Raw genomic sequence first — 12,348 nt, forward strand, 5'->3', positions numbered from 1 at the left:
TGTTGGTGTTCTGAAGGAAAGAGAATGCAGAAGTAAATATCAGGTACAATAGTTTTTCAGACTTCCAGGTTGTTTGGAAAGGAGATCTTTCATGACACATTTATATTTTTTTCAATAGTTAGAATAATAAAGTTGAGTAGTCTGTGTCCGCTTCTCATAATATTTTTCATTATTATTGATGAAACCTACTTTACATTTTTACAACTGTTCTGTTTTGGAGAATATAGTATTAAATGCTAAAACGCTGAAACATTGGGAGTAATGAACACAAAAGGAGTAGATATTTTTGATAGTGGAGACTTTTCATTCTTGAAATTCCATAGAAAGGGAAAAAGTATTTTTTAATTATTTAAAGTCAGTCTGACTACTTAAGATGAATGTATCATTTGTAAACTATTCAATAGCATTTTGTTAGCTAGAGAAACATATGAGAGATTTAAGTAAATTTTTGTGGCGCTGAGGATTTCAGAAAACTTGACTGAAAACGTAAAACTTTTAAGTAACTGCAAAGACAGAATAGCTGAGTTCCTGCTAGAAGGTATTCTTTCTAATAGTTTCTCTTACTTACAGAAATGTATTTATCTTCCCTAAATTTCTGTTTTTGTACATTTTTTAGAATATACTGTAAAAACTCTAGAACAGCGATAATGCACCATGGTAACGGTCCTCAGAATGCTCAGCGGCAGCTCCAGAGGTCCAGATCCTTCACTGGCAGTGAGGGAGAAGAGCAACAGACAAATTTACCCCAGTCCCCTGCAGCTTCTTTCGCACCTTCGGCAAGCCCATCTGCACCGCAGTCCCCCAGTTACCAAATACAGCAGTTTATAATGAGCAGAAGCCCAGTAGCTGGGCAGAATGTGAACATCACGCTACAAAATGTTGGACCAGTAGCTTCAGGAAACCAGCAGATAACACTTACCCCTTTGCCAATTCCAAATCCAACATCACCAAGTTTTCAGTTTAGTCCTCAGCAGAGGCGGTTTGAGCATGGATCCCCATCGTACATTCAAGTTACATCACCGCTGCCTCAACAAGTTCAGTCTCAAAGCCCCACACAGCCGAGCCCTGTGCCAGTGCAAACGTTACCAAATGTTCGGGCAGGTACTCCAGGCGCTGGCCTGGGAATGTGCAGCCAGAGCCCCACCAGAGGATTTGTAGATGCTAGCGTACTCGTGAGACAGATCAGCTTGAGTCCTTCCAATGGCGGACACTTCGTGTATCAGGAAGGACCAGGAATTGCACAGATTGCTCAAGGGGCTGCAGCACAAGTACAGCTTCCATCTTCTGGGACACCTGCTACGGTAAGAGAACGCAGACTTTCACAACCTCACTCACAGTCTGGTGGCACCATTCATCATCTGGGTCCTCAAAGTCCTGTAGCTAGTGGAGCAAACATGCAATCTTTGACTAGCCCAGGTCATATTACGACTACCAGCTTGCCACCGCAAATCAGCAATATTATCCAAGGACAGCTTATGCAACAGCAGCAGCAAGTGCTTCAAGGGCAGCAGCTGAGTAGACCCATTGGCTATGACAGGACTTCTGGTGGATTAATAGCAGGAGTTGGAGGACCTAGTGCGTTTGGAATGACATCACCACCTCCTCCTACAAGTCCTTCTCGGGCCACGGTACCACAGGGGCTGTCAAATCTTCCTCTTGCTCCTACAGTTAATACAGCAGTGAAAAAACAACCCAAAAAGTTGGAGGAGATTCCTCCTGCCAACCAAGAGACTGCTCAAATGAGAAAACAGTGTTTAGATCATCACCATAAGCAAATGGAAATGCTTAAGGAAACTTTTAAGGAATGTTTGATTGAACTGTTTTTCCTGCAACATCTTCAAGGGAATATGATGGACTTTTTAGCTTTTAAGAAGAAACATTGTGTTCCACTGCAAGCATACCTTAGGCAAAATGACTTGGATCTGGAGGAGGAGGAAGAGGAGGAACAATCCGAGGTTATCAATGATGAGGTAAGAAATCTGTTGGTTAATATTTTGGAATAAAGTAGTAGAGGAAGTTGTTGCATCTAGATCCTGAAGTACTAGACAGTATGAGACTATCTGAAAAATCATTTAAACTTAAGGAAGTATTGCAATTTTTTTTAAAATGGATGCTTTGAGGGAATGCAGTTTTGCTAGGCAGTGTGATCTTACAGGTTGGTTTGAGCATGCAATCAGATGTATGTATTTAAAGGCAAAGCACTTCAGAGAGGTGCAAGGAGCTTTTGTTGTCTTAGTTTAGTATGCAAGTCCCGTATGTGAAATAGGTAAGACAAAACAAAAACGAGTTTGGCATTGCTGTGGAAGCTGTTTTAAGCTATCGGAATGATAATGTATCATAAATTAAATTTCACTTACTAGGCATACACAAACAAACAAACAAACAAAAGTCTCATAAGAGACCTTTGTCTCTTGTGAATTCTAGTTAATTATTCTCACTGATTATGTGAATCATAATGTATATGGATCCACAGTAAGGCATCAGTTTATTTAGGTTGTCTCAGAACTTTGTGCATATATTGAAGCCTGAATGATTAACTAAAAAAAGAAAAAGCATTTATAGCCTGGACTTTAAAAAGTTAACTTCTGTTATTTACACAAAGATTTAAAATAACTAAATTACTTTAATTCACTGTTTATTAATGGCAAATGACTTGAAATAAACTTGCTGCAAACAGGTGCCGTGCAGCTTTTCCTTCATGTTTGTACCCATTCGTGTTAGTCTTGACCTGCAGCACCTTTTGGGTGCTGGAACAGCGCCTCTCTTGCGCAGAGTGTGCCAGTTGTATGGTAAGTGGTTGCAACAGTGCTGATATAACTGATGAATTAGCACCACTTGGCACTCATAAATACCTTTTAAAATTTGTGAAAATATGTGTGGGTATACAGTTGCTGGTTTGGAAAAAAAAAAGTTCTGTAAAGAAACTCCTGTTGCTTTGAAATACCTATTATAAATCAGTGTCTTCAGTGAAAATTGTTGACTCTTAGGTGTAAGTCATTAGTGGTCACATCTTCAGTTGGAATTTGCAGGAAATATTAACTGTGTAACAGCTGGAGTTTAACTTGTTCATTGTTTTGTGGTCTGAAGTTCTTGATGAGGAATATATATTCTGTATATGATAGTTATTGATAATTTTAAAGGAATCATTTATTTGTATGTCTAGGAACTTAAAAACTAGCCTGTTACAATTTGTTGACAATGGCTATCCAATATTTTTTTCACTTGACTTGTATTTTGTCAAATTGTTTAGGTGTTTTTGTTGGTTTACATGTTTGACAGCTGAGAAACAGGTATTTTTAACTGTAGTATGCAAATTTTGAAATCTTTAGTGGATGTAAATTGTATAGGTTCATTGAAATCAGTGGTACTACTACAGTTTACATCAGTTGAGACTCTGCCCCTCAGTCTTCTGGGTTTTGAATTTGCTGTACTTCACAATTTCCTGTGATGGATCATCTTGTTCGTGAAAGTTGCTTGTCAGTTTAACTGCTGGAAAATATTGCAGACTGCAACAACAAGTTGTGTGAGTGTTTTCAAATGCTGAATCCTTTTGAAAGATTAAGACATCTTTTGAGTATGTTATTTCTTTGTATTTTTTTGTCGTCTTCTCTTTTATTTCCCCCTCCCCCCTCTTTATCACTTTCTGCTAAAGCAATGCACTTCATCCCTTGCCTGGAAAGATTGCTCACTTTGGGAATTAATGGGAGAGAGCGAATGGTGGCTGTGCTCATTGCTTGAATAAATGTTGGGGCTCTCTTAAGTTCAAACTGTCTGTCATGCTAATTTGTCCATTAGGAATGCAATCATTAAACTTAAACCACGCTTTTATGTGAACTGGATTTAAGAAAAGCTTTCCAGTGGTGAGAGGTCACTGTAGATAGTCAAGGCCTTACTCTGTTCTGCTATTAAAAGTGAAACAGAACTCTTCAAAAATTGCCTGCGTTCAAACCAAGCTGCACTGATGGCCGTTTACTTATAATCCCCTCTTCAGTGAGGTGCCATCAGTAAAAAACAAGTGTGTTGAACAGTTTAAAAAAAAAAAAAAGAAGAAAAACTTTTTAAAAGAAAATGATTCTCCCTTTTTTTTTCCCAAAATATTTCTCTCAGGTAAAGGTTGTGACAGGAAAGGATGGGCAGACTGGTACTCCTGTCGCTATAGCAACCCAGCTTCCTCCAAATGTTTCTGCTGCTTTTTCATCCCAGCAGCAACCATTTCAGGTACTTTTCAATGGTTCTAAAAATGTAGTTTCATCCCAGATTTTTTTTCTTCATTCAGATTTGGTATTTCTTAGATGAATTAGAATTTTCCCAAGAGCCCATCCCTTATCATCTAAACAAATCAAAAAGATCTTTGCAATCTTAAAATGCATCAGTGTTAATGGAGCGTTGAGGAAGTTAAATCTTTGTCTCAAAGTTGCTGGCTTATTTCATTAACTTTCAGCTTGAATGTTTTCACTTTGGTTTGTTTGTCTTTTGTTTCCCTAATGCATTTGGTTCATTTGTGCATTCTGCATAGTGGTAGTGTGGATTCTTTTGTCTGTGGCATTTTAACTGTGGATTTCTCCTAAATTTCTTTTCTTTTTTCCTTTGTTTATTAAAGGTTTTGAGTATGGCTGCAGAAGGCATTGGTTTTACCTTCCTTGAAATATTTCAAATAACATTAATAACACCTCTCCCAATTTTTTAAAATAACTAACACCTTTTCATTAGCTCTACCATAAATGATAGCAAGAAGAAACTGAAGTACTTAGTTTTTTTTTTATAGGTACTTTTTACAAATTTTTGAATGAGGGAACAATGTACAAAACAGAGAGAATGTGGTAATCGGTTACTATTTTTGTGGATCACTGATGATGCAGCTTTTAGATTCAAGCTAGTATGTGTGTATACAGCTACCCCCAGCACTGTGTTACTGGGACACCATTGCTTGTGTACCCGGAGAAGTAATATACTCCACTTCCCCTGCAGCTAAAATGCTTACTTATTAGCTCAATTATATACACTTAAATAGCAAATGGTACAGGGTGAATTACTGGTCTCTGCCATAAAAGCCATACAGTCTGCACTACCTTCATCTAGTTTTTGGGAAACAGAGAGTAAAAAACAATGTAAAATTGATGGTATTCCCATATACAACAAATGGGTTATTCATTACGGTATTTTACAGATGAGTTGCTTAGTAAAGGGACTTGCACTGAGAGCTTTGTTATGGCCAATGCTTACTTGTTCTGGAGTGTCCTTAGGTAGTCAGGCTTCATCTAAATTGTTTAAGATATGTAATGTTGTGTCAGGTTATTTCTTGTAGTGATTATGCTTATCATTAAGTTCCAGCTACACCAATGATGAAGTAGTTTCCAAAGTACTACAGCATTTCAAAGCTGTTTTAGGAAAACTGGAAAGTACATACTAGACACATACAAAACTCTCTGTGTACTTGCGATAATAGCTTTTAGCACCAACTTTTAACAGGGAGCATCATCTGTTTCCATAAATATTTCTCTTTGTAACCGCTTATAGGCAAGTAATGTATCCTGATCAGCACTGACATTCGATTTTGAGTGCGTAAGTGCAGCACTCAAGATGATTATTGTGGACATGCTGCATAATCATGACCTCCAGAAAACTGTTATTTTAATTAAACTTAGGACAGTTTTAGTCCTACTGCATACCTTGTGGTATGTGAATGCAGTCTATAAAAACATATCATCTTTGCTCTTTGAAGCGTCCAACCTAAATTAGGTGATGATAATGCAGACAAGTGGGAGGCTTAAGAAAATGTTAGTCAAAAATTTGAAAGTGGAGCTGCAGCCTGAAACTGCGAGAACGCAATCATACAGAGTAAAAGTGCACATCAGATAAATGGCATTGGAAGCAGCTTGGAGAATATATCTGCTTAGACTGATGTCCCAGAAGGCATTTGATGCAAACAGCAAATATGCTGGATTTGTTAATTAATTCAAAAGTGTTATATAACATATGTTTTTGTGATGTTATTTTGAATAATTCTGTAAATGCCTAAGTGTATGATGCTCTGCCAGACGTTGGCTATTAGACATAAAATATGCTGCATGTCTGCTTTGGGAGAAAATAAGAATTTGAAAGCTAAATTCATGTTGAGTGTGATATGACAGCGAACTGCTGACCATTAAGGGTGAATATGGGTCAAATATTCTTAAAGCTAAAATTCATATCTTACCAGTATGGCTGTATCACTAGAATCGCCACAAATGCCTTTACAGCAGCAGAAGTATTAAATTTTGTTACTTTTAGCTGTTGTTACAATCTGAATGGTAGGAGATGTATTCTGTTCAAAAAGAAATGTTTTAAACCCAGTCATTTTAGGTGACGATGTTGGTCTGTTAATATTGTTCAAAGAAACATTGAAGATGTAGTTGAGACTGCTACAGTTTACTTCAGTATAGAGTGGTGTTTACTTAGACTTAATTTACATTGGTAGAATTTCTATTAAAAATGGAGAATAAAAGAACTATGAACAAGTGAGAAGTTTCTTTTGGGAAGTTGCTGTCTTTACTAGGGACATGTTTAATGATACAAAAGCTGTTGTCATAATAAGTTTTCAAAGACTTTTGGAAGAACTTCGCTGTACATGTATATTGTGGAGGCTCTTACCAACAGCAAATTACACTTGGAGAACTTGAGTGGTAAATCAGCTCATTGTCTTGGACTTACCTAAAGGCCTTCTTTGTATTTTCTAATAGATCCTTTTAAGCCCTTTCTATTGATAGCCCTTATTTTTCTCATATTAAGTTTCACAGTAGAATATTGGATATAGCATGGCTAAACATTGAGGAGGATTTAAAAACAGGACTTCAAAACTCACTGAAAAGAACTGGGCTTGTACAAACACTGCCAGACGTTGTTAAGTACTTGCTAGTAGTGCTGAGGGCCCAGAGAGCATGGAAATCATCATATATCCAAACTCATCTGCGTCAAAAATCCTTTATCTAAATCTGCCATCTGAATCTGCTATTGAAAGCATTATCTAGGTTCTGCCATCTTTGCCGATATTAATTGTAATAATTCAAAAAGTTTCAATGCTCTGCATAATGTTACTGCATAAGATTCCAACTTGCTGAATCGAAGCCCTGCGATTTCTTTTCCATCACAGTATTCATAGTGTTCTTCCGGGCCTGTTAATTCATAGTTATGTGATATTTATCCTCAGGCAAAATGTATAGTAAGTTCTAATGTGCTCTGAGGTGACGGTAGCTTTTTAGGAAGATTGTGTTTCTCAACATAAAGTTACTTCTTGGTACTTTTTTTGCTAGCTATGCAAACAGGTACAAGTCTTGCATCTGCAAAACTGGAACTGGAACTTGTAACTTGGCTGAGATTCTTTCATTTCATGTTTTGAGTCTTAGCAATTTTTCCTCAAGTATTTCAGTGCTAACTCCCATAGAACTGTATCATGAGAGTGACAGTGGTGGAGGCTCTTACGTAAGCTTAAACTGTCTTCAAGATGAGAATTAAACTCTGTTACTGATGTTTTACACAGAATGAAAAGGATTATCTTTCACAAATGTTTTGACTTTTATTTTTGTATCTTGTTAGTTTTGATACAGTTAGTTTTGATATAAATGCTCTTTCCTCATCTAATTTCCCTTCTATTTAATCCTGTAATGAAGTCACAATGTTTAATTTCTGTCATGTCAGCTTTTTATTGCAGCTGTACGCTGTATGACTGTGTTGTTATGACATCATTGAAGCATTAGGCAAATGATGAAGAGTAATACATTAGTGAAGACTTCCATTTATAAAAACAGAAATCACAAAACTTTTGACCAAGTTTACTTTTTTACAGGCTATGTTTTCTTGGATTTGATACTGTTTAAAAAAAAAAAAAGCAAATGTGTATTATATACAATTAGCTTCATCAGTTTAGTTGCTGTTTTGAAACTTAAACTGAAGGAAAAGTATCGGTGCGATATGGGCACAAAATTTCTAGCAGATACTGGATCAGTCTTATTTTCTTCATTTTACACCTGTTTCGAAGAATTCATTCTCCAGTGGCCTCTTTACATCTGTTTGTAACTTACATCTTGTGCTAGACTACTCACATATTGAACTTTTGTGATTTCTTTTCTTTTTCCGATAGCAAACACATACAGTAACTCCTGTTACGGGGACTGTGAACACCATAGAAATTGAAGCTCTTAAGAGACAAGCACTTGTGCCAGCAGGTATGTTCCTCTCAAACAGAATTTCAGTTTAATTTGTTTTGCTTTGTTTTGTTTTGTTTTATTTTTTCCAAACAGTTAACGAAGCCCACTGTTCAGTAACTCTTGAAATACAGTTTTGCCTCACCTTGGAAGCTGCCAGATTGTTAGCACTATCTATTGTGAATGGTGCTGTGTGAAGAGTGCACTCCACTCACAATACATAGGACTGGATTTGGCAAGCATAGAAACATTGTTAGAGTGGTTATTCTGGCTAAGAAGATTGGAGATGGCCAACTTGAAGTTAAAGGGACTCTGCCCTTGGAGCATGTTCTTCATAAATGCTACACATGCATAGTAGTCGTAGCTTTCTGAGCTGATGTTGAAATCATGTGTAGTAGTTTGCTTTGTAAAACTGAACCCATTCCATTATACCATGCCATAAATGGAATTTGAATATCACAGATTCGTCTAAGAGACCACGAATTGAAGTGGGCCGTCATGGGATGGTTTTTCAGCATCCGGGTGTGGCTTCAGGAGTTCCTCTTCAACAGCTAATGCCAACGGCACAAGGTACTGTGTCACCACATGCCAATTGCACATTAATTTAACAAGGAGATGTTCGTGATGGGACTAGAAACTTGGGCTTCCAGCCTTCCAAGATCCTAGTCCCACCACATACTTCTCCATGTAAATTAATACTTGGTATGCAATGCCTGGTTTGTTTAAGGAGCTGAGTGACGGGCTCCAAAGGTGCATGTGGGCATGGAAATACGTCACAGGTGCTGATGCAAAATGGTTAATCTGAGAATCCTGGAACTGAGCCAATGGTTTGTGAAAAGGAAACTTCCTAATTTGCAACATACATGGCATTTTTTTTATTCAGTAGTCATGCTGGGTTTTAGAACATATGTTAGAGTGAATGTGTTAATAACTAAATGTTATTTAGACTTGATGCTGTTATTTCAGGTTAAATTCCTGTTAGCTCATCACTCCTTTTCTTTTTAAGTGTAGGAAATACAGAAGACATTTAATGACATGTTTTTTACAATAGCTGTACTCCAAATTTTAGTTGTAGTCCTGTGCATGAAAAACCTTGCTGTTTATTGTAATGGTGATTTACTTTGTGATTGTGATGTGGTATTTTCAAGTGATGGTGTCTTGTGGCAAAGTAAGTAACAAATCAGTCTACTTGCAGTTGATTTCCTCATTATACTAGCAGAGAGCATTGGACCTTTTAATTTGATCTGTGTTTGTTTTCTCTTGCTTTGTAGGTGGGATGCCTCCCGCTCCTCAAACTGTACAGCTAACTGGACAGAAACAGAGTCAGCAACAGTACGACCCATCTAAAGGTCCTCCAGTGCAGAATGCAGCAAGTTTGCATACACCACCGCCACAGCTGCCAGGGCGACTGCAACCTGCAAATGTCCCCATGACATCTCTCCCAGCTGCGCTGCAGCTTTCGCAGCAGCAACCACAGATAGTGGAATCTCCAGCTCAGCCCCAGATTCAGGTGAAGATCCAGCCCCAAGGTGTACCCCTGACTTCTGCTCCGCTTCCAGCACCGCTTCAGCAGCAGGTGCCACCAGCAATCCACGTACAAGGACAGACACCAAACCAAGTGTCACAACCACAAGCTACGATACAGCAACAGGTATATGAGCTTTACTGGGGTAAAAAAATGTCTGTTCTAATGCGCAGTGAAATATAACAGTATTATCTTCCTGAAAATATGTGAAAGATTCTAACATTTTTTAACTCCACTGGACAAACACACTTACACATAGCTTTCAAACAAAAATCCTTCCCTTACAAAAATGCAAGTGTAAATTTTTTTACTGGGTTAAAGTTAGGTCAGCATTACATTCTGCTGCAATGCAGGCTAAGACAGCATCAAATACTAAACTCATCACTAACAAGTGTGTTTCTTGGGCAGACTGTGACTCTGACACGACCATCTGCAGATCCTGCTCAGTCTTCTCAGCGTCTTACGGCAAATACGCTACCGCCTACCTCATCCATTGCGCCAGCAACCATTTCAGGCACAACGCCGCCTTCTACATATCCAGTACAAACAAACAGAACGTCTCCAGCAACTAACAAGTCATTATCTCCTATTGCCTCAAAACCCCCAGGCTTAGCAGTAGCAGCAGCACCTAAAACACAAAGTCCAGCTCAGAATGCAGCAGTATTACCACAGGACAACTCTCAAGACAAGCTTGCTGAGCAAGTAAAGCTGGTAAGATTCTTCTTTTTTTTGGCATATGGTATGTGGTATATTTTGGTATATGGTGTTTTATAAGTTGTTTTACTTACTGGGTTTTGCCTTTACACAGAAGTTAAAGAAAAGTTCAGAGAAGTTGAAGTCGCAGCTGTTAATGAATGAGATAATAAGTCTTCCCAGAGTTGTATTCTTTCTCCTTCTACTATATTGATTCTATCTAGTCATTCAAGGCAGCTGCGGCCTTATTTGTATTTATAATAAACTAGAGACATGTTGTTTTGCTTATTTAATGGGAACTTCATAGGGAACTTGTTTTCTCTAAAAATTAGGAAGTATTAGGAATGAAGATGTTTTTACCCTCTTCTGTGTTTCTGTGTGGATAAATACAGCTGCAATTTCAATTTATAAAAAAGGAATTATTTGATTGCAGTTTGCATATGTCTTGTAGCTTGCTTTTTGTGCTGTCCAGTGAACCTCTTCATTCTTTTATTTAACAAGGTACTTTTTGTAATACAGGTTAAATACTGTGATTCTGTTTATGCATAAAATTGAATTTAGTCTGGTAATTCCTACATTGATAAAATATTCAGACTTGATTTGTATAATGCATGTGTCATGTTGTTACACTTTTTTTTTTTGCTGTCAAGTATTTTGATGAAGTTGGAGCAAATATTGTTTTTATATTTGGCTGCTATTGCAGGTGCATCATGTAGCTTCTTTGTAATGATATGTACATTTTTTTTTAAGGAAAATCAAATCCATCAGCGAATAGCAGAACTAAGGAAGGAAGGTTTATGGTCCCTGAGGCGACTTCCTAAACTCCAGGAGGCTCCAAGACCCAAATCTCACTGGGATTATTTGCTGGAAGAAATGCAGTGGATGGCAACTGATTTTGCTCAAGAGAGAAAGTGGAAGATGGCAACTGCTAAGAAGGTACTTGAAAAACACATCATTTTGAATCAAAACATTAATCTTGGTGTCATTCAACTTTGTACCAAAGCTATTTAAACAGTTCTTTCTATGGAAAAAAGTGCTAAGAATATAAAGCACTGATTTTTAACTTAAAGGAGAAGCCATGTTGTTAGCTTTGGAAAATCTAGCATTTGGCACTGAACTGATAATTGTATTGATTTGAGATGCAAATAATAGTTTTGGGTTTTGTGGCCTTTGTTCCTCTTGAAATAAAATAACTTATTTAGGGGTCTCAGTATGTATGTTAACTGTCATATTTAAAAATGATGGCCATCCTGCCTGTCTCACATATCACTCACTCCCCTCAATGAAAAGTAAATACAGAATTTCATAAATAATTTCCATTGGGTGTGGTTCTCTGCTTAGTTCTTTTGTTCATCTCAGAAGAAGATGAAGGAGAAATCAGAGAGTTCTAGGGGCAGCAGTGAAAGCAAGGTATAGAACTGTTTCTGTAGGGGAAGAGAGCCACGCGGTGGGCATAATTAACTTAGTGATGGAATGAAAATTGGGTTGATTTGAGATGAAATGTGTAAAATCTCTTTACATATATTAAATAAGGGTTTGCTATGGATTCTGGCAATCTTTCACTTTCTTTTGAAACATTTGTTGACCAATTTTGGGTAACGAAGAGAACAACTAAAGGTCATTAGTTTAATTTGGCATTTTGTTTTCTATGATATATCCCGAAACACTGCAAATTCAGGACCCTTTTCCTTAGAAGCTTAATATTAAAATAGATGTATTATCTTGTGAATGCAGATCTGCATTTTGAAAATAATTTGAATCTGAATTTGAAGTACTTTATTTGTGACAAATGGTGTTTCCTTAAGAATAGGAGAAATAGGCAGGGCAGATATGGAATGATCCTTCCCCTGGCAGTATCCTTCGAACTTCTGGAAGTCAACATTTTAGGGATCTCCTGAGCAGCTGAATCAGTTTTTAACAGACGCTGATGGACCTGTCTTTCATTCATAT

The 12,348-nt window shown here is 37.5% G+C and overlaps 1 protein-coding gene across 13 annotated transcripts in view; it reads left to right on the forward strand.

The window, feature by feature from the left end:
- The window catches only part of EP400 (E1A binding protein p400), a 51,609-nt gene that overhangs the window by 1,413 nt on the left and 37,848 nt on the right, over positions 1 to 12,348 (forward strand). For 10 of the 13 annotated variants that reach the window (XM_064522052.1, XM_064522053.1, XM_064522055.1 and 7 more), the window contains exons 2-8: positions 617 to 1,970; positions 4,108 to 4,218; positions 8,117 to 8,201; positions 8,643 to 8,750; positions 9,452 to 9,831; positions 10,114 to 10,416; positions 11,149 to 11,334. In XM_064522052.1, coding sequence (XP_064378122.1) covers positions 648 to 1,970; positions 4,108 to 4,218; positions 8,117 to 8,201; positions 8,643 to 8,750; positions 9,452 to 9,831; positions 10,114 to 10,416; positions 11,149 to 11,334 — 2,496 coding nt within the window. In that variant the 5' untranslated portion in view covers positions 617 to 647. The remainder of the gene's footprint in view (positions 1 to 616; positions 1,971 to 4,107; positions 4,219 to 8,116; positions 8,202 to 8,642; positions 8,751 to 9,451; positions 9,832 to 10,113; positions 10,417 to 11,148; positions 11,335 to 12,348) is intronic. The other 3 variants (XM_064522057.1, XM_064522058.1, XM_064522060.1) reach the window with 3 other exon arrangements.

The sequence above is a fragment of the Dromaius novaehollandiae genome, chromosome 17 (assembly GCF_036370855.1).
Source record: "Dromaius novaehollandiae isolate bDroNov1 chromosome 17, bDroNov1.hap1, whole genome shotgun sequence".
In the NCBI taxonomy this organism is placed as follows: Eukaryota; Metazoa; Chordata; class Aves; order Casuariiformes; family Dromaiidae; genus Dromaius; species Dromaius novaehollandiae.